At 38.7% G+C, this 17,519-nt stretch overlaps 1 protein-coding gene across 1 annotated transcript in view; it reads left to right on the top strand.

The window, feature by feature from the left end:
• The window catches only part of LOC135102785 (signal recognition particle subunit SRP54-like), a 67,773-nt gene that overhangs the window by 14,650 nt on the left and 35,604 nt on the right, over nt 1–17,519 (top strand). The window contains 3 exon segments of the mRNA XM_064008294.1: nt 5,167–5,241; nt 16,945–16,962; nt 16,964–17,100. Coding sequence (XP_063864364.1) covers nt 5,167–5,241; nt 16,945–16,962; nt 16,964–17,100 — 230 coding nt within the window.

Genomic DNA, 17,519 nt, shown 5'->3' with positions numbered 1-17,519 from the left:
AGATTTTGAGGAATTAAAAAGGTACCTCCATGGAGTTGACTGGCAATGGATGCAGGATGAGTTGAGAGAGATAAGGCAGGATGAGAGAAGTGAGGTAAGGTATGAGGGTGTAGGACAAGAGGAGGGAAGATGTGTCTAGAAGGAGCGGAGGAGAGAGAGAGGGGGAGATAGGTGTGAGTATGTTGGAGGGTCAGGTCATGCTGAAATGGGAGAGGTGAGGTCGAGGCGAGTAGATGAGGGAGTGGAGAGGATGGAATGGGCCGAGATGAGGGGACTAGGTGAAGAAAATGTAGATGAGTTGTATAAATATTTTGTAGATAAATTGCATACAGTTCAGTTAGCAGACATCCCGTATAGAGCAATAAGATCACAGAAAAATTGCCCTAAATGGATGACTGCTAAGTTAAAACATTATATAGGGCAGAAGAGAAGTATATATATAAGATATTAAGGGCAGGTGAAGAAGTTTTAAGGCCACAATATAATGAATTACTTAGAACATTCAGGAGGTTAACGAGGAAAGCTAAGGGCAATTCGAATTAAAGGTAGCTAGCCAGGCGAAGACAGACCCCAAGGGATTTTATCAGGTATACAGGACGAAGAATAAGGATACTATAGGTCCATTAAAGGCAGCAGATGGGGAGCTGGTTAGTTCTGGGGAGGAGATTAGTAAAATTCTGAATGAGTATTTTTTAACTGTCTTCACCTAGGAAAACATGCAGGATATGCCAAATAGTGAACAGATGTTTAGAGCAGATGAGAATGAGAAGCTGACAGATATTTCCATAACTAAGGAGATTGTGGAACAGGAGATAGGTAGGCTGAAAAATTTCAAGACACCAGGACCAGATGAAATATATCCCAGAGTACTTAAGGAATGCAAAGGGGTTATTAGTGAGCCATTAGTTTCTGTCTTTATGAAATCACTTGAGTCAGGTGAGGTACCAGTAATGTGGAGGCAGGCTAATGTAGTATCCATCTTTAAGAAAGGAGATAAAACTTTAGCATCTAATTATAGACCTGTCAGCTTAACTTCAGATGTGGGTAAAACATTGGAGTCAATACTAGCAAGGAACATTAGGGAGCATTTAGACAAATATAATTTGATAAATCAGTCACAGCATGGCTTCATGAAGGGGAAGTTTTGCTTGAAGAACTTGTTAAGTTTTTACAGTAAAGTGTACGAGGCAGTAGATAATGGTGATAGTTATGACATCTTATATCTGGACTTTAGTAAAGCATTTGACAAGGTACCCCATCAAAGACTCCTGAAAAAAGTTAGGGCACATGGGATAGATGGGAGGATGTTAGGCTGGATATGGTCATGGCTAAGCAGCAGGCAACAAAGAGTTGTAATAAACGGCTCTAAATTCAAGTAGGGTCATGTAATTAGTGGGGTGCCACAGGGATCAGTATTAGGGCCATTGTTGTTTTTAATATATATCAATGATTTGGATAGTGGAATTAGTAGTGATGTCATCTAGACTATGCTGTGCAGTTCTGGTCCCTACATTACAGGAAAGATATAGGTCTATTAGAATCAGTACAGAGGAGAATGACTAAAAGGATACAGAGGATGAGGAGTATTCCTTATGAGGCGAGATTTAAGCTGTTAAATTTACATTCTTTAGAGAGACATAGGTTAAGAGGGGACCTGATAGAAGTCTTGAAGTGGTATAAGGGGTATAACAAGGGGGGCGTAAGCAAAATTGTGAGGATCAGCAACCAGGATAGAACAAGAAATAATGGGTTCAAACTTGAAAAATTTAGTTTTAGGAGAGATAGGAAGAAATTTATTATAAAATAGAGTGGTGGATGAATGGAATGGACTCAGTAATCATGTTGTTAGTGCTAGGACATTAGGGAGCTTTAAGAGAAGATTAGACGGGTTTATGGATGGGGATGATAGATGGAAATAGGTAGGTATACTTCATACAGGGACTGCCACATGTAAGCCTGGTCGCTTCTTGCAGTTTCCCTCATTTCTTATGTTATGTATACAGCACAGATAAATTTAGTTCGAGAGTGACTTTGTAATCATAGCCAGATGGTAGAAAACTTGGAAGATTCAAGAGCATGGGTAAGAGCCCATGTTTGGTGAACGTTGACTATTACTGTGTATGTGCCTCATATCAGCATTCTTGTATATGCCTATTATGCTGACAGAGATGTAGCAAAGTTTTAATAAGATTTAGAAAAAGCTAAGAAAAGCAAAACTCAGTACATGCTTTGTCATGTATTAGGTCTGCCATGTTGAAATACCCAACTTTTGATTTTTTTTTTTTTTTTTTTTATGTAGGACGGACACTGGCCAAGGGCAACAAAAATCTAATAAAAAATGCCCACTGAAATGCCAGCTCCATAAAAGGGTCCAAAGCGGTAGCCAAAAATTGAAGGATAAGTGTCTTGAAACCTCTCTCTTGAAGGAATTCAAATCATAAGAAGATGGAAATACAGATGCAGGCGGGGAGTTCCAGAGTTTACCAGAGAAAGGGATGAATGATTGAGAATGCTGGTTAACTCTTGTGTTAGAGAGGTGGACAGAATAGGGGTGAGAGAAAAAAGAAAGTCTTGTGCAGCGAGACCGCGGGAGGGGGGGAGGCATGCAGTTAGCAAGATCAGAAGAGCAGTTAGCATGAAAATAGCGGTAGAAGACAGCTAGAGATGCAACATTGCGGTGATGAGAGAGAGGCTGAAGACAGTCAGTTAGAGGAGAGTTGATGACATGAAAAGCTTTTGATTCCACACTGTCTTGAAGAGCACTATGAGTGGAACCCCCCCAGACATGTGAAGCATACTCCAGACATGTGAAGTATTCTCCATACATGGACGGATAAGGCCCTTGTACAGAGTTAGCAGCTGGGGGGGTGAGAAAAACTGGTGGAGATGTCTCAGAACGCCTAACTTCATAGAAGCTGTTTTAGCTAGAGATGAGATGTGAAGTTTCCAGTTCAGATTATAAGTAAAGAACAGACCAAGGATGTTCAGTGTAGAAGAGGGGGACAGTTGAGTGTCATTGAAGAAGAGGGGAAGGTTGTGTCGAGGTGATAGATGGAGGAATTGAGTTTTTGAGGCATTGAACAATACCAAGTTTGCTCTGCCCCAATCAGAAATTTTAGAAAGATCAGAAGTCAAGCATTCTGTGGCTTCCCTGTGTGAAATATTTACTTCCTGAAGGGTTGGACGTTTATGAAAAGATGTGGAAAAGTGCAGGGTGGTATCATCAGCGTAGGAGTGGATAGGACAACAGGTTTAGTTTAGAAGATCATTAATGAATAATAAGAAGAGAATGGGTGACAGGACAGAACCCTGAGGAACACCACTGTTCATAGATTTAGGAGAAGAACAGTGACCGTCTACCACAGCAGCAAGAGAATGGTCAGAAAGGAAACTTGAGATAAAGTTACAGAGAGAAGGATTGAAGCCGTAGGAGGGTAGTTTGGAAATCAAAGCTTTGTGCCATACTCTATCAAAAGCTTTTGATATGTCCAAGGCAACAGCAAAAGTCTCACGAAAATCTCTAAAAGAGGATGACCGAGACTCAGTAAGGAAAGCCAGAAGATCACCAGTAGAGCAGCCTTGATGGAACCCATACTGGCAATCAGATAGAAGGTTGTGAAGTGATGGATGTTTAAGAATCTTCCTGGTGAGGATAGATTCAAAAACTTTAGATAGGCAGGAAATTAAAGCAATAGGATGGTAGTTTGTGGGATTAGTAGAATGGTCACCCTTTTTAGGAACAGGCTGAATGTAGGCAAACTTCCAGCAAGAAGGAAAGGTAGATGTTGACAGACAGAGCTGAAAGAGTTTAACTAGGCAAGGTGCAAGCACGGAGGCACAGTTTCGGAGAACAATAGGAGGGATCCCTTCAGGTCCATAAGCCTTCCGAGGGTTTAGGCCAGCGAGGGCACGGAAAACATCATTGCAAAGAATTTTAATAGGTAGCATGAAGTAGTCAGAGGGTGGAGGAGAGGGAGGAACAAGCCCAGAACCATCCAAGGTAGAGTTTTTAGCAAAGGTTTGAGTGAAGATTTCAGCTTTAGAAATAGATGTGATAGTAGTGGTGCCATCTGGTTGAAATAAAGGAGGGAAAGGAGAAGAAGCAAAGTTATTGGAGATATTTTTGGCTACGTACCAGAAGTCATGAGGGGAGTTAGATCTTGAAAGGTTTTGACACTTTCTGTTAATGAAGGAGTTTTGGCTAGTTGGAGAACAGACTTGGCATGGTTCTGGGGAGAAATATAAAGTGCATGAGATTCTGGTGATGTAAGGCTTAAGTACCTTTTGTGGGCCACCTCTCTATCATGTATAGCACGAGAACAAGCTGTGTTAAACCAAGGTTTAGAAAGTTTAGGTCAAGAAAAAGAGTGAAGAATGTACGCCTCCATGCCAGACACTATCACCTCTGTTATGCGCTCAGCACACAAAGATGGGTCTCTAACATGGAAGCAGTAGTCATTCCAAGGAAAATCAGCAAAGTACCTCCCCAGGTCCCCCCAACTATCAGAGGCAAAACGCCAGAGGCACCTTCACTTAGGGGGATCCTGAGGAGGGATTGGAGCGATAGGACAAGATACAGATATGATATTGTGATCGGAGGAGCCTAACGGAGAAGAAAGGCTGACAGCATAAGCAGAAGGATTAGAGGTCAGAAAAAGGTGAAGAATGTTGGGCGTATCTCCAAGACGGTCAGGAATACGAGTAGGGTGTTGCACCAATTGCTCTAGGTTGTGGAGGATAGCAAAGTTGAAGGCTAGTTCACCAGGATGGTCAGTGAAGGGAGAGGAAAGCCAAAGCTGGTGGTGAACATTGAAGTCTACAAGAATGGAGATCTCTGGAAAAGGGAAGAGGGTCAGAATGTGCTCCACTTTGGAAGTTATGTAGTCAAAGAATTTCTTATAGTCAGAGGAGTTAGGTGAGAGGTATACAGCACAGATAAATTTAGTTTGAGAGTGACTTTGATCTGTTAAAGTACTGTGCAGAAGGTGCTATGAGCTCTCAAGAAATATCACTGCAAACATGTTCATACAGGTTGGGACACCTCTATTACCCAGAAAAAAAAAGTTTAATATGTAATAGACTGTGTTGCTATTAAGGAAGAGAAAAGTTATGTGATTTTAATGTATTACATCAACTATTCATTGCAGCATTGTTTTCTTGTTGCAGCTTGTGGACCCAGGGGTGAAGCCTCATATTCCTGTCAAGGGACGGCCCAATGTTATTATGTTTGTTGGTCTTCAGGTGAGTTTTTTGTTTTCATGGAGAGAGAGAGAGAGAGAGAGAGAGAGAGAGAGAGAGAGAGAGAGAGAGAGAGAGAGAGAGAGAGAGAGAGAGAGAGAGATAATTGCACAGTCATGCAAGAAGTATTCATAAGAACTTTATTGTTTGTTGTTGACAGTTTCAGTAGCAAAGTTGCTTAAAAGGTCATTGCTTGGCATATCATTATAACAATTTGGTAAAGTATGTAAGTAATATAAAATGCTTCTTTGTATATTGACAATAGGAAAGAAAGAAGCAGTTAGATAACTGGACACCTGCTATTACAATTAAAATACTTCCAAGTGTGAAGCAAGCATCTTGCTGACCCATCTTTTTTTTCCATCTCAGTAATGAAAGAGAACAGTTGCAGTCTGCCCTTAATAGTCTATTCTTTTTTGTTATTCACACTGCACTACATACACTTTCTAGAACTACATAATCCTTTTGAAATAATGATGAAAATAGCTCAAAATCACTGCCTTAGAAGTCCCATCTGGAGAGAAGCCCACAGACTTGGGCAAGCCTGTCTTCAAGGCAAAGATTTATGGTGTCTTCATGCCTTCTCCAGCTTTTTGCTCTTTAATTTCTACAACATTTTACAGCCATGTATTTAACTTTCAGTCAATGGAATATCTCTACATTTCCTCCAAGCCTTAAACTTCTTTCCTTATTGAGGCTCCAATGTTTGATGCTACTGACAGCAGTCGTTTTTCTATCTCTAGACATTTTCTGTATTCTCATTTTCATTCAGACAAAAACTAACTGTTGTTAATGTGTACAATTGTGTGACCTGCCACTCACTGCCAAAGTAGAGCACATGCTATCCTATTTGTAGCTGCCCAGAGGCAGCTAAAGGATTTTAGACCCACACTGTGATGCAAATTGTTTATTGCATTCGGTCAAACCTGAATACATATATAATAAACATAAGACATGCATAGCACTACAAACTATTACATACTGTATTAACATAATGTATCACTAATTATGAATTATGCTAATTAGGGCAATCAACCCCTCGTAATACAGATGTGGAACTCACATGTTTGGGGTCTTAAGGAGGCCTGTCACCAAGCAACACCTGTGTCTGTATTGTAGAGGTCCGATCTTTCCTAGAGTAGTCACACCCTAACTCAGTGGCAGTACAAAGGAATCTGTTCCTCTGGGCTTCATTCATGCTGGCCCTCGAGGGTGCACGCCTGCCTGTCTTACCCTTAGGTCAGCAATAGTTCCTGGGTGACTCATTCCTCTACAGAGATCCCTCTGTGTCTTATCTACCCTTTGTGCCATGTCATCAACTTTACCACGTAAACACAACTCTCACTACCTCTCTGCAGCTAAGCTCTCCACAGCTAGTTTCTCTCACACGTCTTCACTACAGTGATTAACTACTATAATGAATTCAGTTTCCATAATCTCTACTCTAATAACTTAGTTTCCGTAGTGTTACCCATGCTTCATATACTAGTTCACTTCAACTCTCATAACACAGATCATATTATTTAGCATACACTTGCTCAACAACAACCTCTTTCGTCCGCTCGGCGGTCTTTCACCCGCTCAGCGGTAACACCATTTCTTTCTTGATGAAATCTCTGTACATGGAGATTTCAATGTTCACCACCAGCTTCCTTCACTGACCAACCTGGTGATGAACAAGCCTCTAACTTTGCAACACTACTTAACCTATAGCAACAATTGCAGCATCCTTGCTACAGTCCTGACTGTCAAGATGTACTCAACTTTTATGTATTTATTTATTTTTTTTTATTCATTTATTTATTATTTATTTATTTTTTTACATTCTAATCCTTCAGTCAATTTTGTTAGACAGTCATCTCAGTTGGACTCATCTGAGTATAGTTTTATTTCCACATCTTGTCCAGTAGCCTAAGGGCAACCTCTGGATCCATGAATGTGAGGGTGCTTCTGGCTAAATTTATGCCTTTGCTTTGTGGAAAGACCTGAGATAGTACTATTCTGATTTTCCTCATGTCAGAGATTCATCTCTTGCACTGAGCACTTAAGAGAGGTGATAGTGTCTGACATAGAGGCATATATCTAATTTAATTTATCAAATTTTAAAGCTATTAAACTTTTGTTCAGCTAGGCAACTCACAGATGTTAGCTTAACCTTTAATATTCTTAAACTTGAGTGTTTTGTATTTCTGCTAGAAATCTCACCAAATTTTTCCTACAACTTGTTAAAAATTTTCCATCAATGAGAAAGTAAAAATACATTTCGAAAAAATTTTCCATCAATGAGAAAGTAAAAATACATTTCAAGACTTTACTAAATCTACTTTTTGGTACTTCTTGTACTTGCCAGGAATGTCTCTTACAGATTTTTTAATCCCACCTCTCTCTCTCTCTCTCTCTCTCTCTCTCTCTCTCTCTCTCTCTCTCTCTCTCTCTCTCTCTCTCTCTCTCTCTCTCTCTCTCTCTCTCTCTCTCTCTCTCTCTCTTTTCCATCTAGATTGCAGCTTTGCTTTGTTCATGTTCTCTATCTCAAAAACTGAAATATTTTTTCAAAGGTTTGCTAACAACTCATTACTGAATGATTGTGGACTTGTTCCTCCTTATATCCATCCTCCAATATATATTATACCTCTTGTTTAAAATCTTCATTATATTTTCTGCCCTCTTTGGTATTGATCTACAAAAGCTTATGGTCCTGATGGAGCCCATCCTATCATTCTCCATAACTGATGGAAGGTTGCCTGTATTCAACCTGTTCCTTAGTAGGATGACTATTCCAGTCCTTCAAATTATTAACATGTAGCTCTGACTTTTCAGCTTTCTGAAGCTTTTGAGTCTATCCTCAACCAGATTTTGAACAATCTATCTGATCACTAGTGTAGATTCCATACTGAAACCTGGTCATCCTCCTGTACAGGATTCAGTGAGACCTTTGTTGTTGCCTTGTATATATCAATAGCTTTTAATGAAATCTGGAATAAACCTTTAGTTTCTAAGTTTCCCTCACTGTCACTATCTTTATGCAACTTTAAGTTTCCTTTCTGGCTGCTCTATTTCTGTTATGATAGATGGTCTCTGTTCATCTATACCTATTAACAGTGGTTTTCCACCAGACTTTGTCTTATCATCTGCTCTGTCATCCTGGGCTATCTCAAACCTCTGGGCCTATACTTGTACATTAATGATTCCACCTTATATTTAGCAACTTCGTTTATCAAATGAGTAACTCTTGAAGAGAATCACTTATCTTCTGACCTTTCTGTGATTTCTGAATCAGGTAGGATAAATCTAGTTTTTCAGTGCCTCAGAATTTTGTTTCTTCACCTATTTGCTTGACAGTTAACCCCTCTTTTGTGGCACTTAACTATCCACCATCTTGATATTGAGCATATTTAGGTTGTCATTTACTAAAAATCTCAATTGGAAAGTTCACATTTCATTACCTGCTAAACCAGTTATCTTGAATTTTGATGTTCTTTGTCATCATCTCCTATCTATCTTTGTTTAAAGTCTTAAATGTAGAGGTTTCACTTATATAACTTTTAGAAACAGCATGGAGTCAAAAATTTTTGTTTTATGAACTCCCTTAATTTAGTCTGTACAGTGGAACCTTGGTTCTTAAACTTAATTCGTTCCTGAATGCCATTCAAAATCCAAAATGTTAAAAAACCGAAACTGTTTTATCCATAGGAATCATTGTAAAATGGATTCACTTCATTCCCAGACACCCATTCACCCTGTCTTAGTAGCATATAACAGATGCTCCCACTGCTAAGATGGCCACTGCACAACATCTCCAGCTCACAAATTATTTATCCAGAAAGGATGCATTGAATGAACTTAGTGACATAAAACTTATCAGAAGATATTATTTAGAGCATGCAGGCATTCTCTTTGTCACTGATCTAGTGAGGGAAGCCTTACAGAGTGACACAGAGAGGAGCAACCTGCTTATTGCCAAAATGAAGGTGATCATAACACTTAGACATCTTGCTGCTGGGAAAATCTACTGGTAAAATGCAGTTGTGCAGTAGTGATGGTGTTTTGAGATCATCAACAGAGTCACAGGTGGCTCAGGTGACAGGATTATCCCTGAGCTATCCAAGACACTGTTCACGTCGAGGCTCTTTAGTGGGATCACATTTATCTTATTCAAAGATTAAATTACTGTCTTACATATTGTGTCTTTCTTCCAAATATATAAAAAACAAAGTAAATTAGTAGTAAACAGCAGCTTTTGCTGTGTTTTTTAATATTTGAGATCAAATAACTTTGTATAAGAAGTGAATTATGGTACAGAAAACCAATTTTGAATTAAAAAATTTTGTTTGAAAACCATTTGTTAAAAAGGGAGGCATTCAGTAACTGAGGTTCCACTCTACTTAAATCACTTACTTCCACAGTGGTGCATCTCTTGGTATGTTATACCACTATTTCCATGGTTACTGCTTTCCTATATTGCTAATGCTAAAGTTGACCAATGTCATCATGCTTCTTCTCTCTAACTAATTAGTTCTGGAATTCTTAGTTTTTTTTTTTTTTTTCTCTTCATGTAATCTTAACTGCTCCAAATAGCATAAGTGAAATATCATAAGGTACTTCCAGAACTAACTGGCCTTTCCATTTTTACCTTATCCTATCACCTTTTTAGCAGCAGCAGTTATGCAATCTCTCTCTCTCTCTCTCTCTCTCTCTCTCTCTCTCTCTCTCTCTCTCTCTCTCTCTCTCTCTCTCTCTCTCTCTCTCTCTCTCTCTCTCTCTCTCTCTCTCTCTCTCTCTCTGAGGGAGGAGATAAAGGGTTAGTAAATAGGTTGTGTTCCAGGTCATTCCAGTGGTAATAGAGAATGGTAGTATTGCATCTCTGTTATTTTGGTGATCTTCAACAAGCTCCTCTCCCTTCCTTCCTGCCCACTTTTCCAGCTTCTCGGCAGCACCACCTCCCTCTTGTCTTCCTTCCTCACCCAACCATTTCCGTCCCCCTCCACTCCCATTTCCCTATCCAGTCCCTGTCGCACAGAACTTGCTTAGAAACCATTACTTCTACATGTCCCGCAATACCTGGTAACCATTACACTGCGTTGCAATGAGGAGTATTGCATTTAGCACCAACTGATTACATTACTCCCAATTAGCATGGCATTGATGCGTGATTACAGAACCTCATTACTGTCCCAGCCACTCTGTGCTGCTGGCAATCCCAGACTCACAGTGTGGAGATTAAATATAGCAAGGTGGTGTATCCAAGCTGTCAGACACGTGTGACACTCGACCACCACTACCACATCTTCCTGTACGCTTGAGTGGGGTTACTTGGGTGAGGTGGGTTTTTACGGAATGTTCGAGCACTTGTTTCTGTGTATTGAAATTTCTTCGTCTTCTGAAATTTTTTGGTTCCTGTTGGTTTTCCTTTTTCTTTTTTCTTTATTTTTTTGGGGGGTGGGCTCTCATCATTGTTATCTTTTCCTCCTCCTCCTGGTCTTCTTGTTCTTGTTCTTCTTTTTGTTCTTCTACTATTACTACTACTGCTACACTACTACTACTACTACTACTACTACTACTACTACTACTACTACTACTACTACTACTACTACTACTACTACTACTACTACTACTACTTTTCTCCTCCTCCTCCTCCTCCTCCTCCTCCTCCCATTGTTACATCATATCCATACATGATTGTTTCTTTATAGGAGGCTTCACAGTTCATCTTAACTAGACTATCAACAGTACACTATACTGTAATGTTCTGTGATGAAAATAATATGGCTTCCCCAAAACTATGCGATTAATGGAGACTCCGAGTTACTGAAAGTTTTTTATGAACATTTTTTTTTTTTTTTTTCTCAGGAGGGGAGAGGAGGGAGGAAAGGAAACTAGCCAGCTTTTTTTTTTTTTTTTTTTTTTTTTTTTTTTTTTTTTTTTTGTGGATTGAAAGAAAGTAAGTTCCTGGAAATGCAGGTAAATTTGTTGCTGAAGAAATTAATCACAGGGATGTAGATGTGTTTCTTGCCCAATATTTGCCTTTTCCTTTAGCAGAGGCGTGATGCTCACTGGCTCGCTCCAGACACATCAATCTCTGTCAATATTTAGACGTGTGTGTGTTTCTCCGCCACACAAACCCAATATGAATTATTGCAGATTACAGCTTGGGAAATTCGAACCGAATACATGGAGTCACTGAATAAATGTTATTGGGAGTGTGTTCTTGTTTTAATATGTAAGAAGTAATCTAGTCAAGAGAGGACTGAATGACAGCAACATTGTGGGGGAAAAGACTGTTGGGGGAGATGACAACTGGGGAGTAGGACAACTGAGAAGCAGGGTAACTTGGAAACAGGATAACAAGGGATCAGGATAACTGGGGAAAAGACAACTGGTATGAAGGATACTGTGGGAAATGAAGACTTTGGGACAGGAGAACTGGGACACCTAAAAACTTTTGATCAGGACAACTGAAGGACAACAAACTAGAAGCAGATTTTTAAGTCATTCCAATAGAAAGTCTGCAAGATAATTGATTAAAAAAGCAGTAACATAGAATACTTATAAAATTACTAATAACTATATACCATATGAATCTGAAGCATAAACTCGTATATTCAATCCATTTCCCATATTCATATTCACGTATGTGCACCATGCCTCTTGTTACCAAAGTGCAACTGATTCTTACATTCTTATACAGGTATGGCATGCTTTATCCAAGGACTGCTGCGTGTAGGCTCCTTGAAGCTTCCCTTGTTTTTTCATGCTCTTATATTCAGATGTGCCCGGTCAAGACGAGACCACAACTTAAGAATACCTTCTTATAGGAGAAATAAGAGAAAGAACAAAAGAAAATGAAAAGAAAGGGATGGAAGACAAACCGTGGACAAAAGAAGCCCTTGCATCTTGGAAAGTTGATGTTACTTACACAACCAACCTTAGCTTGTCATTTGAGTCATTTGAGCAGAGGTGAAAAAAGGTGATGTAAAGAGAGGTGATGTCTAGTACCATTTTCAGTAGAATGAGGCATGTTCTTGCATCACCAACAGCCTCCACTCTTAATATTTTGCATGGCCTAGGCTGGTGTGACCTTCAGGTGTGAGTCTTGCAGGTGGCGCTGAAGACTGTTAAAAATAGACGTCATGTTTAATTTTCATGTGCGGAAGAGAACCAAGAGAGAGAGAGAGAGAGAAATATCAAACTCGTTCCTTCCCTCACCAGGACTATTTTTCAAAGGCCACAGAGATGATTAGTCGAATTCTTACATGTGTTTTTCCCATTAATGATATCGAACAATTGTTAAACTATACCCAGAAACTGTTACATAGAAAAGTCAATCTCTGACCACCCCACTCTACTGATACTTGTGTTTCTTGTGTTTTAGTGTAAGAATCGTCTCCAAGACCATTTTTTCATGTTTCCCTTGCCTCTCTCGCCCCCCTTCCCTCCCTGCAGTTATGAGGATCAGGAGTATTTGATCTCACTCCCTGCCAGCGACGAGGAACCTTCATCATTTTTCTGCAAAATAGTGTTGGAATCACCATAAGCTCTGTATTGCACTGATGGCACTAAATCTTTATATATCCGACTCCCAAATTTATTCATATGAGTGAAAGGTTCATGGGAGCCTGTGTGTATGTGTCTGTGTGTGTGTGCATGCGTGCGTATTTACCTAGTTGTGACATACAGGAGAGGAACTAAGCTGGTACTGTCCTGTCTCCATAACTGTTTTTATCCAACTTTTCCTTAAAGTTATGAATATTTGTAGCACACACCACTTCCCCTTCCAGTCCATTCCATGCCTCTATGCTTCTTTATGTCCCTTCTGCAGGTGGTTACTTTTAGTTTTCTTCCATGTCCTCTTGTTTCTCTTTCATTCATTATAAAGAGATGTTCCCTATCTAATTTTTCCATCCCACTCAGCAATCTGTACAATGCAATCAAGTCACCTCGTCTCTTTTCCAAGGTTGGGAGTCGCATTCTAGCTAGTCGCTCCTCACATGACAAATCTTGCAATTGTGTCATCATCTTTGTTGCTGCTCTCTGTATTCCTTCCGACTTTCTTACATGCTTTTTTTCATGTGGTGACCAAATTACCGCTGCATATTCTAATCTTGGATGTATCATTGTGGTGATTATTTTCCTCATCATTTCTATATCCAGATAAGCAAAGGCAACTCTTATGTTTCTTAGTAGGCTGAGAGTTTCACCTGTTATCTTGTTAATATGTTTTTCTGGTGATAAATTCTCTGAAAAAAATCACTCCCTGATCTTTTTCTCTTGTTTTTTTATTTATTGTTTCATTTCCCATCTTATAGTTACAGCTACATCTTCTGTTACTTTTCCAAATTCCATCTTTTTACACTTACCAGAGTTAAATTCCATTTGCCATCTGTTGCTCCACTCCCACACCTTGTCTATGTCTCTGTAATTCTTCACAATCTTCTGTTCCCTTCACTCTTCTCATAAGTTTTGCATCATCAGCAAAAAGACTCACAAAACTGGATGCATTCTCCACCATATCGTTTATGTACACCACAAACATTATTGGTGCCAACACTGACCCTTGAGGGACCCCACTGAATACTGGGCTCCACACTGATTTCTGGTCCCTTATTACTGTTCACATCTCTCTGTTTTTAAGGAAATCGTCCATCCATTTCAGCATTTTTCCATTTACACCACCTATCTTTTCCAGCTTCCACAGTAGTCTATTATGTGGCACTTTATCAAAAGCTTTTCTTAAATCTAGATAAATACAGTATGCCCAACCATCTCTCTCCCGTATGATATCAATCACTCTTGAATAATAGCATAATAAATTGGTGACGCAAGATCTCCCTTTTCTAAAGCCAAATTGACAAGTTGTGAGAATGTCTTTATCTTCCAAAGATTTGGTCCATTTGTTTTTTATTATCCTTTCACATATTTTTGCAACCACACTTGTCAGCGAAACCGGTCTATAATTTAGTGGGTCTTGTGTGTCTCCTCCTTTAAATATGGCTATGATGTTTGCCCTTTTCAAATCCTGTGGAACTATTCCTTCATTAATAGAGGTACATATGATGGTATGTAATTTATCACTAAGCTGGTTACTGCATTCTTTTATTACCCATCCCAACACTGCATCCAGTCCTGTGGCCTTTCTCACTTCTAACATTTTGATGATTTCATCAACTTCCTCTTTTGTTACTTGAAATTCCTCTATTTTTCCATTTTCAGGTGTGCACAATGGCCTTATAAATTCTTCTTCTTTTGTAAAAACTTCCTTATAGCTCTTATTCATCACTTCTGCCATCTCTTTTAGGTCTTCATAAACCTTCTTCAATCTACAATTAGCTTTCCTATACTCGCTTTGCTTTTCAGTTTACCATTCACATATCTATAGAAGAGTTTCGGCTCATGTTTATACCTGTCTATTATATCTTTTTCAAACTGTCTGTCTGTGTGTGTGTGTGTGTGTGTGTGTCAGAAATGTTTGGGATATCATGTAGAGAGAAGGAATAAATATTGTATACTCGGAATTAAGTTACAGAGAAGCAACATTTACAAGCATGCATAAATATATATCTTTGTCAGAATCACAGCAAACAGCATTTTCAAACTACCATGAAAATAATGAAATTGTTTAAAAATACATAGTAGAAAAAAATAACTCGTTTCATTCCCAATAAAAAGTTTTTCACCCATATTCAGTTAAGGATGAGAACATAGAGATCCAGATAAACGCTTAATTCACTTGTCATCACAGTGTTAAAATGCGTATAAATACGATGAGTGCAAGCAAATAACAACGTTGTTACTCAAAAAATATATGGACTGGTGTTTGGAACATAGTACACACAAACGTTTACTCTCACAGACTGGCAGGCAGTTCATGCACAGCTTGGTGGGGACTAGAATAAACTGGGACTCTATTCTTAAACGCTTTGTTCCACTGATGGAGAGAGACAGTGGTTTATTGACAAGTGTTACATGGCTGTGTATAAAACATCAAGCATATGTTTACATGTAAATAAGAATACACCAGTTGATATTCCAGTTTATAAAACGTCAGTTAAGAAAATGTAAGAAAAATCATGTAAAAAAAAAAAATAATAATAATAAACTATATATATATATTATATATATATATATATATATTATATATATATATTATATATATATATATATATATATATATATATATATATATATATTATACTCATAACTGATCTTAATAAAGGCTATATTGAAAGGCTACTCAGATGATTAGTCACCTTCTCATGGACGTCTTTTCCCATTAATGATGCAAAGCTGTAGTTAAAACATCACTATAATCATGAACAAACCAATGAACGCCACTGTAATTTCCACTCAAGCCTGTTAAAAGCAATTGAGATAGGATCCTGAACCTTTAATTAACACAGCCTCTGCTCCCAATTATTGTAGTATCAGTCTAGCCACGACTCAAAACATAAATAAAGAGACCATAAAAACAACAAAAAAGCCACATTTGATAATTGGATACCTAGAAATGAAGCAAATTAAAGGTTGAGGTTTAGGTTAACAGGTAGTGGAAGGTATGGAAGGCTTTGGGACTGAACGGGGCTACAAAAAGAGGGAGAAGCGGAGTGTGTTGGGAAGGACGATTGTGTGGGTGAGCTGATGGGACTGTCCATGGTGGATTGGCCAAATTCATATGTCCCAACATGCCAACACCGCATTACGCTGAGAGAGAGAGAGAGAGAGAGAGAGAGAGAGAGATACACAATAGATACACAATTTCCAGTTTTTTTGGGAAGATAAGGTATCAAAGGAAAGATAAGTGTAGAAAGATGGAAAGGAAACTATAAACGGAACAAAAATTACTAAAGAATTTAAAAATAGAAGAAAAAAGTTAGAGAATTCTTCTCTTGGCCCTCCTCCTCCTCCTCGCCCAATAGGTGTTTATAATGCCATCACACTCGTCTTAATACCCTTATCCTTTACACACACACACACACACACACACACACACACACACACACACACACACACACACACACACACACAAAGATAAATAAAGGATGAATAAGGAGATAAAAAGAAAAGAAAAACAATGGTAATATGAGTAAAGAGAAGACAAGAGGAGAGGAGAGGAAAATTAATATGTTGATAAGGGAAAATTTGCAAGACGAGATGAGTGAGTGAGAGACGTTTCCAGGCATGCAGGGAAAACTGTCCGATAAGTCTCCCTGCTTTATTATCACGGCCACCTTTTTTTTTTCCCCCCCAGTTACAGGATACAAGTCTCTCTTTCTGTCTGTCTGTCTGTCTGTTTGTTTGTTTGTATGTTTGTTATGTTTGTATGTTTGTTTGTCTATCTATCTATCTATCTATCTATCTATCTGTCTGTCTGTCTGTCTGTCTGTCTGTCTGTCTGTCTGTCTGTCTGTCTGTCTGTCTCTCTCTCTCTCTCCTCTCTCTCTCTCTCTCTCTCTCTCTCTCTCTCTCTCTCCTCTCTCTCTCTCTCCTCTCTCTCTCTTCTCTTCTCTCTCTCTCTCTCTATCTCTTCTCTCTCTCTCTCTCTCTCTCTCTCTTCTGGTACCCTTAGCCAGACTCCTTCACATGTAGAAAAAATATACAATTATGAACTTTTTATCTTTTTTTATTTTTTCATTCTCAGTAGACAACTATTACATAATCATATTCCTGTTAGTTGGTGATTGTATTTCCTGACAAACTGTTTTGTGTATTCAGGGTTCTGGTAAAACAACAAACTTGTACAAAACTGGCATATTACTACATGAAAAAGGGATGGAAGACCTGTCTTGTATGTGCTGATACCTTCCGTGCAGGTGCTTTTGATCAGGTGAAGCAGAACTGTACCAAGGCCCGCATACCCTTCTATGGCAGGTAATACATTACATATTATGATAGGAATCCTGAAGGCTTTTTATCACAGGAAATTGTTTTAGGAAACAGATTACTACTAAATTATTTTGAAGATTGCAGAATTTAGGTAGGTTGCTCAGATTTCTGTTATTCTCTTCCCATTATAGCAGATTTTTGTGGATGATGGTTTTATTGATGTAAAGTTTGGTTATGTATATGCATATGACTTGTTTCATTGATTTTTTTTCTTTTTACATATAATAATGTGTTACTACAGGGGAAGAGGACATTTTCATAGTACAAACTCCACCATATTTACCACAAATCAGAATTTGGTGTAGTCACATTCATTCCCATTACTGCTTTGTTGGATGTTCAGATGCTTGTGGATACCTGTTACTCCTTACCCTCCTAAGTCAGGTGCATCTTTACTGAGAATT

This window comes from Scylla paramamosain, chromosome 8 (genome assembly GCF_035594125.1).
Source record: "Scylla paramamosain isolate STU-SP2022 chromosome 8, ASM3559412v1, whole genome shotgun sequence".
NCBI lineage: Eukaryota > Metazoa > Arthropoda > Malacostraca > Decapoda > Portunidae > Scylla > Scylla paramamosain.
The sequence above is the reverse complement of the archived record's forward strand: the minus strand, read 5'-3'. Positions and strand labels throughout refer to the sequence as shown.